Genomic DNA, 17,474 nt, shown 5'->3' with positions numbered 1-17,474 from the left:
TTTACCTCAAGAGTATATCAACATTAGCCCCGCCGTTCGTTTATCTTGACATAAAAATGCAGAGGCTAGTAGACAAACAGCATCACTGAGGCATGATTTTTTTTTCTATCATACCAGTAAGATGGTTTGATTATGAGTCTTCATATCACCTCAACAAAGAGCCCTTTACTTGTTAATTAAGGCTGGGATTTAGTTGCCTGAGCATCCACATGTCTGTGCTATTATTTCAGAAGTCTGTTGGAAAACTTTCTCAGGCACTTTTGACCTTGTGGAGCTGAGTCATGCTGAAGTTACAGCGAACACCATCCGTTAAGTTGTGAATACGATCAAGTTCTATTCCTTACTGCTAATGTTTATCTGTTTGTATTCAACTTTTTAATTAAAGACAACAGCATTCATCTTGTTCAATACAGTATTTTTAAAGGAAAACCTTTATTGTGTATTGATTTGTTTCGTAAGGGAGTGAATGGTTCACTGCCTCCACTCTCACACAACGCAGGCACTCAAGGTTTACCGGTGGATTTTAGAGCCTTATATCTTTGCTGCTGACGGCTGCTGATTTATGTCTCAAATGTTTGCATGCCTCAAAGGTTTTACATTGCTTTTGGGATGATAAAAGGTCTTCATATCGCTATCATAAAAGTGACAGGAAGTCTACTAAAAGTTTCACACGCTGTGGGTGAGCCGGCTCTTAATGTCTTCACATCAGCATTCTGTCTTGAGGCATAACCTAGCCGTACCTAGAGCCAGATGCTGCGCTTGTTTACCACTCAACTGCCAAGGATAATTCAATTTACTGTCTTGTTTACATTCATGTTCAAAGGTAAAATTCCACAGAGCAGGATTTTTTTATAGCTGATGGATGAGGAAGGTTTTTATGCTGTTGGAATTGCACAGATTTCATGACCAAGGGGTTTGCTGCTCTACAGACATGTAAACAGTGACATCATTTTTCATGATGTATGTCTCCAGTTATATGGAAGATAGTCATCTTCTGATTGCTGGCTTGAAGGGTCTTCAGTGTCAGACTGCAACAATCATAGTGTAACGGCTATAGCAGCTCATAAGTAAGGCCGGTGATAAGAACCCATACAGTTGTTTCTGCAATAAAAGAATAAATAAACATGCATCAGGTTATTAACAAACATTAATAAAACAGGCTCTAAAAATGGTTTAAATCATTAAGGAATGCATCATTTACTTGAATGAATTATGAATCTCTGAACAGTCTCTTCCCTCTTAGTCTTTAGAACCTCATCTTTCGATAAATACCTTCACTCTTTCCTCTTTTGCAGGGCAGCATGGGCAGTATTGCCTGCATCGCATGGAAAGGTGACACCCTGGTGCTTGGAGATGTGGATGGCAATCTCAACTTCTGGGACCTCAAAGCTCGTTTGTCAAGGTAACAGCTAATCTCTGTGATACTACTTTCTTTATATAGATGGATTAATTTGTTAATTGATACTGAGTAATTCCGGATTGTTGGACACAATGGGGTGTTTGATGAATGGATGTGGATGTTGTGATTGATTAATTGAGTGAGTCATTAGTTGGCTGTTGAATCAGTGGTGGAAATCATCTTTAAGATGCAGTCCTTTTGTTTACACCTTTTTAATGTGACGATTTTACACGTGGTTCTCGGTATCCAGATATTTAATTGGGCAGAATCTTAACGGCAATGCACTGTGTTATCAGAAGTCAATCAGCTCTAGGAAATCTGTCATCATCAGTGCGTGTATTGTGATGATTGGAATGTGTGATGATTAGAATGTGCTGCTGATATGCCTAATTGTTGCTGCATAACCAATTCTTTTCACCACGAGTAATAAATCACTCCTTACACACCATCTACATCAAATTTATCATCATAGCAAGTTGTGAAAGGTTATGTTTATAGTTCAGCGTGGCAGAGGCGGCGCATCCCCTGTGGCTTCTGCCAAAGCACAACTCCGCATGACGCTCACATTGTGGCCAACCTTGTTCAGTTCAAAATTCGCTGAAAATACGAGTACTCGTTATCGTTTTCATTTTAAGGCATTCATGCACGACCCTCAGCCTACACTTTAATCTTTGTTACATTGTTAATTTATTTTCTAGCGTTATTATGCAGTGATAAGTGTTTACATGTGTCAAAAACCAACCTCATCGGAGTGTAAAAAAAAAAAAAAGAAAGACTGTGTTAGTTAATGGAAAAAGCAATAGAATTGTTCTAAAAATAACCAACAATGCTGATGTTTTCAGAGGAATACCAACGCACCGTGGCTGGGTGAAGAAGATCCGCTTTGCCCCTGGTAAGGGCAACCAGAAGTTGCTGGTGATGTACACAGATGGGGCAGAAGTCTGGGACACCAAAGAGGTGAGGCTCCATACACCAACCATTGGCAGTTGTGAGTTATGTGCCACTGCGACAGCGGTGCTGTTGTTGATTTGTTTATGCGTTTGGTGCATATTATAAAATCTTAGCAGGTATCGCTTCACTGCATGGCATAACTGAAAGAAAAGAAAAGAAAGAAGCTGCAGCCGTCTCTCGGTTCATTGCAGCATTGCAGTAGTTTACAGCGGTTTACTGCGACAGACTCATTTGGTTTCCATGGTACTGTACTCACTGAAGCACAGAGACTTTGTGGTAGGATGTATTAAACTAATGTCCTCTCACTATAGCGAGACTGCAGCAGTAGTGGCCTGTAATTGTTCTGGTGTATCAAACAATCATTAGAGCGCAGCATGTAAGTACATCAGGAAGCATTACAGGTTTTCTCCATTACATTCATAATCACAACAGCAACAGTATGGATGATCGCGGTGCCTGAAAGCGGCATGCATCCTCGCTTCCTCTTTAACATTGTTTACCAACCTCCTCATCAGACAGAAAGTTCTGTTCGGGCTGTATTTGTCTACTCTCCTGTTCATCATTTGTTGTAATGTAATATTCGGCTCTTGTTTTTATTTACTCGCTTGTTATCTGCATCCGTGCCACAACATTTTTCAGCCTATCCACATGCAATGAGTATTAAAAATTGAAAAGCAGATTAACGTGGACACAGGTGATTTGGTAAATTGAGGAGCCGAAGGTGGAGGGAAGATTGTTCCAGTGGAGCTCAATTATCTGGGTGCTGCTCAGTCCCCAGCCGTAAAAGCCAGACAACAGATGGATCAAGCTGCACGGGGAAATGAGGACTGGTTATAGAGCAGGGAAGGGGGGAGAAGAAAAAAAGATTTCTGAAACGCCTCAGCATCCCATTGACAGGTGGCTTACAACAACTGATGCTTGTTGAAAAGCTGGAGAGAGAGGATTAAAAGAATTAAGGAGTCAATAAATTAGTTTACACCAGCCTACTGTGTTGACCATTGTTTGTGTCCAGTATCAAGGCATGCCTTACTTCATCTCTGCCTTTGCATTTGGCAGAATCATGGGGAATTTCTCACCAGCTCTCTTTACTTGTTGCAAATGCCATTTGAAAAAAAAAGCCATTACAATCAAATACCTTTAATTCCAATCAAAGCAACATTTGGGAAACATGTAAACCTTAAAATGATGAGCTTCTGACCCGTTTTGAAGTACACCGACCTTTGTGATGCACATTTCCAGTCCTGGACCTGCCTTAGAGTGCCACAGAGCGGAGATGCCGCCGCTCACAGCTGTGGTTTCCCGCCCCACACCACGCCGCTTTGCTTTACGGTTGCTTGACATTTTTGGTAGCTTTTGGTGGCGTCTTTGTTGCCTCTTCGACATAACAAAAATTGCTGTGTATGTCTGTACATTTGCAGGGCTCACACACAGATTTGTGTTCATGACAGGGGTGTTATATTCTGCAACTGTAAGGGGAGCCAAATTATCCTGCGTTTCTTTAAATGTCTTATTTACTTTTACAGTGACCTTTTAGTAACTAAATACGTAGAAGTTTGTCAGTGGGAGATAAGAAATGAAATCATGATGGTAAATGCAAATCTTATCAAGGTAACGGTAATATAGGCTACAGTCTTAACTATCCAAACTCGCTTCTTTTGCAGGTCCAAATGGTCAGTAGCATGCGTATTGGTCGCAATGTGAATTACCGCATTTTAGACATTGACTGGTGCACATCAGACAAAGTGGTATTGGCATCGGACGATGGCTGTATCCGGGTTTTGGAGATGGGCATGAAGTCTGCTAGCTACCGCATGGATGAACAGGATCTCACTGGTGAGCAAGGGAACAGAGACTGTCATCGGCTGAAAATGGGGGGGGGAACATTGAGTTACACATTGTGCTGTGACGCACGCTGGTATAGAATCCATGCTCTAACATGGTGTTGTTGTTTATCTGTGGGAAACGCGCACAGATCCAGTGTGGTGCCCTTACCTGCTGCTGCCCCGAGCTGCCCTCACTCTCAAGGCTTTCCTTCTGCTGCAGCCCTGGTCAGGAACCTTCACCATGGACATCACTCAGGTGTAAGTCTCAGCCTTGAACACGTCAGCGTAAATGTGTTAAAATGTGTTAAAAATAGCAGCTCGGTGTAACCTGTAAACACAAGAGAAAACTATCCGTATGTGCACAAACTTTTGAAGTGATGCTTGGTGCACTTTATTAAACATCATGGTATGAACAGACGATGTAAGTGCTAAGAATATACTGAGCCAGTGTGAGAGGTCAGAATGATATACGGTAACTGTTTGTTCTGTGTAAGTATCTGACAATCTTTTCTCAACTTACAAACTTTTGAAGAACTAAACACTGGCAGCTGCCTTTAATACAATGTGTTGTTGGAAAGTAAACAGAGCAGCCCCCTCACATTCTGTCCACACAGTGTGCATTAATAATTTAATAAAACTTCTTTAGGAGAAACTGCTTTTGATTTGACTTATTGTTGACCTCACAAATGTAACAGCTGACCCACCGCCTTTTAAGTTTTGCCTCCTCAGCAATCTCAACATATTTGTCCAGAAAATCAAATCTATTGCATTGGTTTGTATAGATTTTTTAGCTTTCTCATCTAAAAGTAATCTTCCTTATCAGTTATAAAGAAGTCCTATGTCCAAGCTTATTTCCTCTGCGCAGAAATGTGAATAAAACTGAAATGGGTTCCTCATAAAATATTCTGTTTTTCTATATTTTATTTTGCATTAGAGGCTGATTATAGTTTGATGTAATCAAGTAGAATTAGATGTAACTTCTAAGATGTAATTGATTTAGAAATATATACAATTTTAAAGCTTATTTGGAATTGAATGTGAATTAATATGGGTTTATAAAATATTGAATGAATTCTAAGCTATTTTCTTTGGCATTTTACTTGGTCCTGAGTACATCGGTGCTCTTTATCATCAGTCGCACACAGCTGCTTTTTTATTTTTTTTAGACAGCTGTATTAGCCATGTGAGCCATCAGCCATCACTCAGCATAAATGGTACAATAGACTTTACCTGACACCGCAGATAGATTTCTTAGATCAAGCATGTTCTCCAATTCCAGTTTAATATGAGGACAGGTTTCATTTCTGGAAAACATGAAAGCAGCCGTTTTACTGCCTTTGATCCCTCCGTTTCAGAGATTACAGTGAAAAAGTTGAGATTAAAGGACTGATCCAGGAGCAGCTCAACTCGTTGTCAAAGTGAGTTATTATTTTGTTTTTCCGTTTCTTTTTTTAAATGGTACCTACTCATGTTGACACACACTACAATGTTTGACGTGACGGTCATAATGCAAACTACAGCTTGTTATCAGTGCATTTCTATGTCTGTCTACATATTTGTGCCAAGTTTGTGTTGATGTATCTCAGGGTGCTTTGTGTTTAAACTGCAAGCCTAAAGCGCACGTAGCCTGTGGTGCTGAGGGATAAGAAGAACAGCCACACTGTACTTGCTGCGTTCGAGAGGCGTAATTGGCTCTGGCTGCATTCTGATTGTCTGTCTCTGATTGCCTCCCCAGTGATATGAAGAGTGTGCTGCAGGACCCGGAGCTCAGTCTTCTGCAGCGCTGCCTCCTGGTCTCACGGTGAGTTACAGCACCGCTTGGTGTTTCCACTGTTTTTGAAGAGCAGATTGTACTGTCATGAGGGATTACCGCTACGCCTGTCAGACAGTTCATGCACACAAGGTTCAAACAGGAGTTTGTATTTACTGTGAAATAAATGGAAAGAAACAGAAATTAAAACACGCCCTCCTCCTTCTGCTCTGCAGCTACTGATTTAATACGCCACGTTTAACAAAACTATTAATGTATACAAAAGCCAGAAATAGATCATTAACTTGAGTTAGACATCCTGGTATAATTAGATCAAAGGTAAACTTATTTTTAAATCGTTCAAATTAGCTGCCAGGTGACGAGCTTTGCTGGGTTAGTATTGTGGGATTCTGTTGCTCCACAAAACATCATGACATGAGAGCTGATGTCAGCAACTCTGATCTCGTTTCTGCTTCGGCTCTCATTTCCCTCGAGTGTTTGACGCTTCTAGAACAGCCAGTCTGAGCAGAAATGCTTCCCCAGTTTTCATCCTGTTATTTAAGGCGTGATTTATCTGAAAACTCCAAGGTAAGCAATTTTTTCTTTTTTTTTTTCTTCTGAGCACTGTGACCATATTTCCATAGAGAGCCCAAGAAGATGTCTCTGCATCTGGCCATCCAAGCTTCCGTGATATTGTTAATGCCGTAAGGTAACCTAGCAACAGCCTTGTGCCTGTGCAGTTATATTAAAGGATTCTGAGGAAGTAAACGATGTAAGAAAGAGAAGAAGGAGGAGAAGGAGGAGAGCTTACTGAAAGAGCAAGGCGTGGGTTGGAAGATACAGGAATTGTGGTCATTAGTGAGCATATTACTAAGAAAGCCAAATTGACATATGAGAAGGCACAGTGTGACTAATTACTCCAGAGAAAGCTTTCCCCCTTTCAAACCCAGCGTATGTACTGTTGTGGTGAAACTGCAGGCTGTTCGGGGACGAGTCTGACCTTCACTTCTGGACAGTGGCCTCCCACTACCTCCAGTCGTTTGCACAGGCTCGTCAGCTAAGTGTGTCCACCGCCGAGGGAAGCGAAGCAACCCAGCCGCCGCCTCAGAACCATCTGGACATCTGCCACGACGTCCTGTGTGAGAGTTCTTACTTCCAGGTCAGTGAAATCAGAGACAAAGAGAAAGTGTCTGTAGATTAGAAAATAAAGACAAATGTGGAATATGATCCCAGCCGAAAACATCTTAAAAAAAAAAAAAAAAGGAGTCACACGAAGCCATACGCCATGTAAATAAACACAATAAACCTCTGTCCCTCGTCACACACGATGTCAACATTACTGGTAATATCACCTCTGTTGTCCCCCAAAGGTCCGTTCAACTTGCTGTTTTTAAGCCTTTGATGTCAAATCCATCTCTCATTTCATCCCGCACAACATTTAATTCCCCCAACACTTCCATGGAGTGCTCTAACCTTCACATGGATACACTCATTTATACAGAGAGATGTCTCTCGTTCATGCTGTGTTGTGTCTCAAATCAATGCATCTTACTGATGACACAGCTGGATAAGTGCCCAAGGCTCTTCTGCTATACTCAGAATATTTCTTTTATTTTCCACTGTGATTATCAAAGTAATTTGTTCTTTAGAGTTTTAGAAAAGTACCTTGTGAGCAAGTTTTTGTTTTTTTTACATTGTTTTGTGATGACTACTCAAATAGTGGAAATGTAGTTCTGTGTAAAAGTGTTTAGCCCCTCCCCCACGTCGTTATATTTTGTTGATATTTTGCTCGACTTGCTTTCAGTCCAGCCCATCGCACCTCGCCCTGCTTCTTAACACGAGATTTTTTTCACTGTATGACATTTTAGTCCACATTTGTGTACAAGGCAGTAGTGGAAAGTGGGAACATGATTAGTCGCTGAAGAAGAGCTGTTTTCAATTTTCAGAGGGTAAATTGACTGTCTAATTTCTGCTAGCGGAGGTCCAATTATAAAGTCTCAAATAAGCATGTAGTTCTCTTTTCTTTTTAGCGCTTTTTCTTTTTTTTTGAGATTTTGCTCTGGTTTGTTTTTTTGCAAAGAGTCTACTGCCTTTTAATGAGGGCCCATGCAGTGATCACAAAGTTATGACTTCTGAGGAGCTTCCCAGACATTCTGCAGCAACATTTAGTTCCTGTGGTCATAAAGCAGCTTTAGTGACAGTAGCCCGACTGTAATGACTTATATCCAGGGCTTCAATACATAGCGTGCAGGTCTGGTTACAAAACTCATTTGGTATCTCTGCATAGATTTATATCCATGACTTTAACTTGGGGGAAAATTAATCATTATAATGTGCACAAAAAAGAAGAAGAAGAACTTGTCCTCTCTAATAATTATAGATAGCAGTGTTCACATACACAGCCCGCGTAACTCATGTTCTACTGCGCTTTTATTTCTCCCCCCATTTCACATTTTGCGGCTCCAGTCCTTTTTAAAATCGTAATTCTTTGAAGCAGCTGTTTCCATGTTATGCGCCTGATCATTTGCTGAAAAGAAGTGGGGGAAAAGCAGCTTCCCATCAGGGAACATCTAATGAAATAATGAGGAAACGGCCATCAGAAATCAAACCAGCGTAGGAGATATTGTCACCAGAGAGCCTCCTGAATTTTTTAAATGCTTAAGAATTACACTCTCCATCTCTGGACTCTTCATTTGTAAAATTGTCTTCGCATATGCCTCCCGTTTTTTATTTTGCTCATCTGTACTCATAGAAAGGGTGTAGGGTGTACCGACACATTTCTACGCTGTGTCTCCCACTCGTGCACGAGGTTTGGCCATTGATGTTTGGAAGCAATGTGGAACACAAAACCACAGTAAAGTGTTCACTAACTTGCTCCTTCGCCTTTCCTGCTCAACAGAAGTTCCAGTTGGATCGGGTTCACTTGCAGGAGGTGAAGCGCTCCAGTTATGAACACACCAAGAAATGTGCTGACCAGCTCCTCCTGCTGGGTCAGGTAAGAACAACACTTCTCTCATCTGCAGGGACTGTCCAGATACAAGTTGCAGTCACTCCACCTGCGAGTGACATTTGAAATTCCTGTTCAGATGCATTGCGCCGCTTTGAAATTCATCACATATGTGTTTTGTAGTTGGTGTCCTGCAACATATGAATGCATGAGGCCTCACTCTTTTTCTCCCTCAGCCCTACGCATATTCACCCTCTTTAACATAGATTCTAAATCCTAAATGGATCATATCAGTGCTGAGGGCAGTGAATGCTGCTTCCTCCTTCCCCGGTGCCTCAGCTTGCGGGGACAGACATTACCTCTCCTCTCTCAATGTCACGGCTCTCATTCTAATCACAGTCTGCAATCAGCAGGCTGTGTGCTGGAGATGCAGTCATCCAACACTCAGACAGACAGAGGGCAGCCTGTGCCGACCCCAGCATGAGATTGAGCCTTCATCTGCGCCAGATGAAAAGCATGATAATGAACATAATTTCCCCTCGCAGTTCTGCTCTCCTCTGTTCTCTCACAGCGGATACCTGCCAGCGGTGTTAATGCCTTGTTTTCTCCCTGCTACCTCCGTCATTACACTGTCTTCACTTTGTTGTGGCTCTCAGACGGACAGGGCAGTGCAATTACTGCTGGAGACCAGTGCAGACAACCCAAGCTACTACTGTGATTCCCTCAAGGCCTGCTTAGTGACCACCATCACCTCCTCCGGCCCGTCACAGTCTACAATCAAACTAGTGGCCACCAACATGATCGCTAATGGAAAGCTCGCAGGTAGTGTTACTGTATGTCTGGTACCACTTAGCAACCTGCTGTTTCAGTGAGCACAAGCGGCTTTTATCGTGTGGGTGTCCGCAGGCTCAAATTATCTAAGTAATTGATTAATTTCTGAAAAAAACCAACAGTAACTGATTGTGGTTTTCGTAATTTTAAATTGGAACGAATTATTGAGAGATCTTTTTTGTCCTGGAATCGATCCAAGCGATGCCTAATGTGCCGCCGTGGGTTTTACCAGCAGTGTTTAATTAAATCATGGTGCTGCTGTTAAAGAATTTGGGCATATTTTCTCCACCATACATGTGCATAACTTTTTTTTCCCACTTTTGCTGTTTTTCAGAGGGAGTTCAGTTGTTGTGTTTGATTGACAAGGCAGCGGATGCCTGCCGCTACTTGCAGACCTACGGGGAGTGGAACCGAGCCGCGTGGCTGGCAAAGGTAACTCAGCATGACGGCAGTCGTCCACAGGACACATCGGATACAGTGTAGGGTTTGGATAGTTTTCGAGGGATATCGATGCTGAGTGTTAAGCTTGCAGATGGAATCAAATCCAGCTTTGAAAGATGTATCCATATTTGTGTTGCTATGAGCTTTAACAATCCAAATCCATGTGGAAATTGCCAAGAAAATCCCACCTGCTAGCAGCCTCACACTGATGTGTTCCCATTCTGCAGCTTGTTCAAACGTCCTCACTAACACCAACAGAGTCAGTGACTTGTAAGTTTTGTGGGCTTCCAGGTCCGGCTAAGTCCAGCCGAGAGCGCGGACGTGCTGAAGCGCTGGGCGGAACATCTGTGCTCCCCACAGGTCAACCAGAAATCCAAAGCCATCCTGGTGCTGCTTTCCCTGGGCTGCTTTCACAAAGTAGGAGAGATGCTGAACAGGTGAGAAACAGCTAAATATTAGTGCTGGTTGTAAACCTTTCATCATTCACTATTTGTCTAGATCTAGAATGATCCATTTCAAAAACCCATTTTTCATTTACAATACAATGTAGAAAACATCAAACACTGACATTGGTGACAGGTCTGGACTGCATCTAGGCCAGTCCGACACCTGCACTTTTCTCCTATGAAGCCATGTTGTAATCGATGCCATGTGTGTTTTTACATGCAATATGGAAGGCCTTCCATGAAGAAGTTGTGTTGATGGGACCATGCGTTGCTCTAAAATCTGTATGTGCCTTTAAGCATTGATGGTGCCTTTCCAGGAGTGAATTTAGAGGTTCCAAAGTCACTAATGCACCCCCATACCACATCAGGTGGTCCCTGCCCTCTTTAGGCTGGAGGACCAGGTTTCCATGATATGTGGAAATAATTTCAAAGTTCCATTTGTTTGACCACAGAACAGTTTGCCACTTTGCCTTAGTCCATTTCAAATGAACTTTGGCCTAGAGAAGATGGCTCACATGTCTACTAGGCATGATAGAGCTTCAACCTGCATTTGTGCATGGCAGGGTGCCCTGTGTTCACAGACAATGGCATCCAGAAGAGTTTTAATGTCTGTTTGATGCCATGCTGCCTGAGGGCCTGAAGATCACAGACATCCCAATGTTGATGTCCAGCTATGGCACATCTTCACCTTTGAAAGACTCTGCTTCTTTAAGATGCTCTTTTCTTACATACTGATGGATGCTACATGTTCAACCAGCTTTTCAGTACCACTTCCTTTTCCAGCCTTTTGTTGCACTTCTCCCATTAAATTCAGTATGAGCCACTGTTTTTCATGAAACAGTTAAATGTTTCACTTTCACCATTTGACACGTCTCTATGTTCTGTTGCGAGTAAAGTTTCGGTTAATTAGATTTCCTCATCTCTGCACTCAAGTTTTAATTTCCATTTTACACAAAGTCCCATCTATTTCAAATAGGAGTTGAAAGCCTGATCTATAAATCCAGACATGAGGAGTTTTTTATTTTTCTCTTGATATTCATGGCTTTTATTGCAAAATCACAAAAAAAATTATACTTTAACAAGTCTTGTATAATTACTGTCCAGACAAATCCATTAATCCACATAAGTTGTCTCGCTTTTTATTCACTAAATTGACGTTCCCTTTTTTTTTTTATACAGTTTTATTGTTTGACACATATTCACCTTAGTACACCTGAGTGTCTCTAAGTTTCTCTTTCTCCTTTTCTTCCCAAGTATCTTGAAGGACTCATCACAGTGTTTGCTATGGACTGACCCTGCGCCTCTTACCTCAGCATCGATCAGCTGCTGGTTCTCCCTCTTGACAGCTCTTGTTCTGAGATGTTTCTGGCATCAAAAAAGCCCTCTCAGGGAATTAGACAGTCATCAGGGCGACAGGGTTGATGTATGCTTCAGGATCGCAGACATGAAGGCAGGGATGATGCTGGTTTCTGGCAATAGTTCTAACCTCCTCCTGCCTGTGTCTTTCTTTCCTTCTCTCCATCTCCTGGGTAGTATGAGGCACTTTGATCGCGCCGCCCTCTTCATTGAGGCCTGTCTGAAATATGGGGTGATGGAGGCCAACGACACTTCAAATATCCTTTTTCAGGACCCATTATTGTACTCAGAGGGCCATTTATAACCAGAGTTGGCTCCACAGCTGGGTCTATCCATTTCTGTTACAGACACGCACCTTATAGCAGGAAGCTTTTTTCCCCATGAAGGTCAGTTTAAATGGTCACCATCTCTATGTTCCGTAGCCGCAGTGCGATCACAGTGCTTAGGTAGAGCTTACAATTTATACTTAAAACGCATGTTGTGTCTTACCTAACCACAAATACATCAAACAAAAAGTAGTGTATGTTGGCTGGACAGAGTATATTGCATTTGTCATTTAGTTATGGTCTGAGTTTGATATGTACCGATCAGCCACAACTTACAGGTGAAACAAAATATAAATGACTATATGTTAGGGCTGGGCACATTAACGCATTGTTTTTGCATTTACTAATGAATTCATTATCGCCGACAATTATTTGTCTCCCATTAACGCAGTTTTTATTATTTATTGTCTTTATTGTAAACGGCAGTTGCTCACCGGCTTTTATTTTGAAAAAGTCAATCGTGGGCGAGCCTAGTATGTTGCTTACTGCTGCGGCGCTCACAGGAAACAGTCAGAAAATCGTGATTAATCCCAGAAAATCATGCGATTAACGCGATTAAAGAATTTAATACTTGCCCAGCCTTAATATATATATATATATATATATATATATATATATATATATATATACCTACACCTATAAAGATTTTCTATGCTTTAGAGCATATTAAAGGGGTTTAAAGTACCTATCAACTCAAACACTGAGAAAAGACTCAATTCTGGCACTGCTGATCATAAATCTCACTCAGTTGGTAGCTGCGATTTGCAGTGGATTTCTATGTCACACTCCAGGCTTAGAATAGAAATAAACAGTCTCCTCATTTTTTTTATCCAAATTCAGTTTGTGTTGCTGTCACTGTTCCTCAGAAATGGGAAATCAAAACTCTTCTGCTCCTACGTTTTGCTTTGCTTCTTGACAGTAATTTTCATCAGTTACGTTACTTTACTTTAAACATAAATTAGTTTGTTGTTCTCTACCGGTCGTTTGAATAATTTTTTTTTTTTATATCTGAACTAGAAAATCTGACTTTTAATTTGTATTTTTTTAAATTTCTCAAATTCCTCAATTGGTTTGGAATCTCCAATTTCCCATTTGTCAATGAATACACCATCAGTTGCTGTGCCATTACTATAAATGAACTTCTTATTGTTAGCCCCTATTAACAAAACACAGAGGAATGGAGCAACATTGAAGCCCAGGGATTATGGAGCTAATATGTCATATGAAACAGTACCAGCTGTCTGGGGTTGAACTGCAGATGAATTAATTGTAATTTTCTTCAGTTTGATGTGTGGTTGAGTAAGCTCGGTTTGCCATGAGTATTATTATTAGCTTTCCAGTTGAACACTCTTTCATGCAGCAATGTACTTCAAGGGCTATTGACTTCCACTGATTTCAAAAGAGGCATACCCTGCTGAAAATAGTGTGTATGCCATATAAGGCATTTTAGAATATTACAAAGTAAATGTGTTGTAACCATGGGGTGCTGAGATATTCTCTTTTACACTGATCCACAATTATTCACTATTCGTTACAAGTTTAGTGGGAAATCCAGATGACCCAGCTTTCCACCAGTACTGAAATGCACCATGCACGGACGAATCTGTGAGGCTTCCCAGAGGCGTGAAAACAGTCTCAAAACCCTTGGTGCTGATCTATAGCTTTGTGCGTGTGTATCAGGCGATTCGTGTGTGCGTATTTAACGATTTGTGTGTGTAGGAGACTTTTTGAATTCCTAATTATCGTTTTGTCCATAACTTCCAGCAAGTTATACATGCACAAATCAAGTAGTGCGCACACACAAATCAAGTACCACGCACAAATCAGATAGTACGCACACACAAGTCAAGTACCACGCACAAATCAGATAGTACGCACACACAAGTCAAGTGCTACGCACAAATCAGATGTTTTGAGTCGATTTTCTCTCCATGAGAGTGGAAGGAGTGAGACACCCCTAACAGGCTGATGTGAAAAGAGGTGTACATTTATGGTGGAAAGGGGTCCTGTTGTAGTGTATTTCTGTGGAATCTCAATAAGATTTATAAAAATTATGTCAACTTGAGTAAAAGGGGAATAACTTGTCTCCTTAAATACGATGGCAGGTCATTATATTTCTCATGCATATGGCCGCTCCTCCGTCTGACTAATTGTAGTCGTGAGGCGAGCTGTAGTGTTCCACTGTGTAACCCATTTAGAAAAAGGCACTGATTACATGCCTTTGTCCTATAACAGAAGTTATCCACTTTAAACACTATTCCATGTTGAAAGGTGGGGGCCAGACCATGCTCACAGTGATGGTTCTAAAAGTTGCAAAAAAAGTTGTAAAAAGTTTCCAAAGAGCAAGATTTTGGGTGCAAATGAGGTAACGTTGCTCTCATTCTATCTTTGTTGCATAACTACTTAATTGAAGGCGTCTGATTAATTCCCAACTTTAACAATTAGGTCAAGGCACAAGCAGACACGTTAGTGTCTGGGGCCAATTAATCTTCATCAGCTCTGTCACAAACCAGCCACATAACACGGAAGAGGCGGAGTACTGTTGTTTTATTCAAAGCCAGTGAAATCAGTGCTGCAGCCATGCAGTGCTGTGTGCTCCATGCCACACTGAAACGTTGGGGTTTTTCCTTGACCTGGATTTGCACATAAACTTATTGAGGCTGCGTTTTTGGAGTACGCCCGGCTGCTACGCTCGCTGGGCCTGCGGGAGGGCGCCGCTCTGTGGGCTTCGCGGGCTGGCAGCGCCGGGGAGCAGCTGATGGAGGAGCTGTTCCAAGGAGAGGGAGGTGTGCCAGAAGGCAGCGTCGGCGAAGAGGAAGTGGAGCTGGGACAAGAGGGCACAGCGTGATCTCCAGGATTAGGAGTAAATCAGGGGTCTGAGTCTAAGGTCAGTAACTTAAGCATCGCAAAGGAGGTCTGTGACAATATCCAGAAGAATCGCCACCATCATCTTTACATCAAGAGAAACAGAGGAAGTTTGAGATGTTACCTCCCTGTGAAGTTGTCACTGGAGAGTAAATGTGTCTGTGGCTGTAATGAGGTTGATGTTTTCTAATGTGTGGTGTAACCAGTGCGTGTTTGTGCTCATGTGTATATGCATGTAAAAACCCCACAAGAAACACTTTGTATCCTTTGTTTTTGTTCTCTCAGTGGTTACTTGTTACGCCTCTTTTTCTGTGCCTGCGTTGATCATTTCAAAGTACTGCTGCGGCTCTACAGGTTTAATTTGCCTTTATGTTGCTGAAATGAGAAATAGCACTGAGTATTTATCCCCAAATAATTATCTCCATGTTATTATTTTAAACAGCTTCTTTAAGACTTGATTCCAAGATTTGATTTTTGCACTTTTAAATGAACCAAAAACACTTTAAAATTGAGGTAGAATCCTGTTGAAGTGTCCTTCTAACAGAGACATGAGACACGATATTGAATCCACATCGGGCACTGCTTTGTAAGTGACTGACCAAACTTGCTGTCACACATGCCTCTCCAGCCATAACTGTGGAATGGCAGTCAGATTATATAGCCTGGCCACCCTGCGCCTATTAGACACTTATCAGTGAGGAGAGGAATCTGAGCGCAGCCACCTGAGTGATATCATTTAATTAGCTTACACGGTTAAGTAGATACTGGGTGATCCATTCTGAGTACCCCAATGGAAATTTTATTGTGCTATTTTTATGAAGACTTCCAACTATACTTTATCTGTGTACTTTGATGTTTATATATTGAAGTTGTTCTCTTGTGTGTGTGTGTGTGTGCGTGTGTGTGTGCGTCATACAAAAGAGCTATTAAAATGTGTTCATCAGATCTCTGATACATAGAATAATGTGTGCTGCTCCCACTGTCACTCATCACAATCTCATAACCTGACACTGAAGTTGTTTACACTCGCTGGCGCCGCTCCTTTGCTCGACTTTTGCCTCGTTTTGACATAATTATCTTGTGGTGCGACGAGATGTCCTGAAACGAGAGAGTTACTCCATCCACAGGAACTCCTAGTGAGTGGTGTGTTTCATAAACACGTCTGTGCTGTTTCTCTTCTGTGTGACGGTAAACATTCCAGGCAGTGTCACTGTGGTAACCCTGGGACTTCATGTTGTTCCTGTATGGTCCCTCTTCACATTGCCCCACTAACTGCATGATCGCAGAAATGGCGAGGAGCCACGCAACCCAGCAGATGATTAAGTGTGGTCTTCCTGATGCTGTGTGTCTTCTTCCTGTCATGTCTCTGTTGTGGAAGCAAAGCGTACTGATCTGCCACTTATTGCTGAGCTGCACACTGCTGTTCTTTCTGCCATACTGCAAAATCACACCTTTACAAATCCAAGCAAGTAGACCTGACTTTAACTGTATGCTTTCTTACAAGATAAATCATCAGAACGGTGTCAAAGTTTATCCCCTTTACTTTTCATTATTCCTTGTTTACACAGTGCTCCCAATGCTTGAAGCTGTATTACAAGCAAAAGAAGATATATGTATATATTGATGGCAATAAATTCCAACTTTAAGCTTATCTTTTTGGTGTTTTGTTTCCAATATTTAGATCTTGACACTAGAGGGCACTCTTGTCACTTAATAGGAGGCAAAGGGACTGTGGCGCTCCGTAAAAGATCTCTTTTATTAATTGTTCTTTCTAATGATCCTCTTTTGATTTCAATCCAGGTAGACAGAATCTGAATGCTCGTTCATTTATCAAACTGTCTTAAAAGTGAATTAGTCCCTGCGTGAGCCACTTCCGCAATTAATTACTTCTTTTCTGCTCAGTCGGAGGGCCAACAGCTGGCCTCTGCTCGCTGCCCAGGTCTAACCGTTTTCACTCTTTTCACCGCCTCAGATTTATTCATTGACATGTATTCTGTTTCTTCTCTCTCCCCTGCTCAAAGCTCCACACAAAGAGAAGAAAAACAGTCTGGAACATGCAGGCCTCACAAATGACTTGCTTGTGTTCCTTTAATGGCCTGATGAATAACTGCCGGAGAGCCGTTACGTCCAGGTCATCAGTATGCAGAGCCTAACGACAGGTTTTCTACTCTGGGCTGCTACTTATACACCGACTGCCACCCAGTTAGCTTTGAAAGCAACTTCCATCCAGCAACCCTCACTTCACACCTCCCTTTTCCACCTTACATATGCTTTACCCCTTCTTTTCTGCTTTTCTTACTCTAGAAACTGGCAGATTCATGCACTTTCTGCACCACCAC

At 41.8% G+C, this 17,474-nt stretch overlaps 1 protein-coding gene across 1 annotated transcript in view; it reads left to right on the top strand.

The window, feature by feature from the left end:
- Window positions 1-16,786, top strand: part of wdr11 (WD repeat domain 11) — a 53,047-nt gene extending 36,261 nt beyond the window's left edge. The window contains exons 17-29 of the mRNA XM_072391331.1: window positions 1,296-1,402; window positions 2,242-2,356; window positions 4,012-4,183; window positions 4,323-4,431; window positions 5,529-5,591; window positions 5,909-5,974; window positions 6,902-7,082; window positions 8,823-8,918; window positions 9,527-9,692; window positions 10,036-10,133; window positions 10,434-10,579; window positions 12,122-12,204; window positions 14,919-16,786. Coding sequence (XP_072247432.1) covers window positions 1,296-1,402; window positions 2,242-2,356; window positions 4,012-4,183; window positions 4,323-4,431; window positions 5,529-5,591; window positions 5,909-5,974; window positions 6,902-7,082; window positions 8,823-8,918; window positions 9,527-9,692; window positions 10,036-10,133; window positions 10,434-10,579; window positions 12,122-12,204; window positions 14,919-15,118 — 1,602 coding nt within the window. The 3' untranslated portion in view covers window positions 15,119-16,786. The remainder of the gene's footprint in view (window positions 1-1,295; window positions 1,403-2,241; window positions 2,357-4,011; window positions 4,184-4,322; window positions 4,432-5,528; window positions 5,592-5,908; window positions 5,975-6,901; window positions 7,083-8,822; window positions 8,919-9,526; window positions 9,693-10,035; window positions 10,134-10,433; window positions 10,580-12,121; window positions 12,205-14,918) is intronic.
- Window positions 16,787-17,474: the final 688 nt, after the last annotated feature.

Source organism: Leuresthes tenuis, unplaced genomic scaffold (genome assembly GCF_036924035.1).
Source record: "Leuresthes tenuis unplaced genomic scaffold, fLeuTen1.0.hap1 SCAF_8, whole genome shotgun sequence".
Lineage (NCBI taxonomy): Eukaryota > Metazoa > Chordata > Actinopteri > Atheriniformes > Atherinopsidae > Leuresthes > Leuresthes tenuis.
Note: the sequence above shows the minus strand (reverse complement) of the source record. Positions and strands in the feature narration are given on the sequence as shown.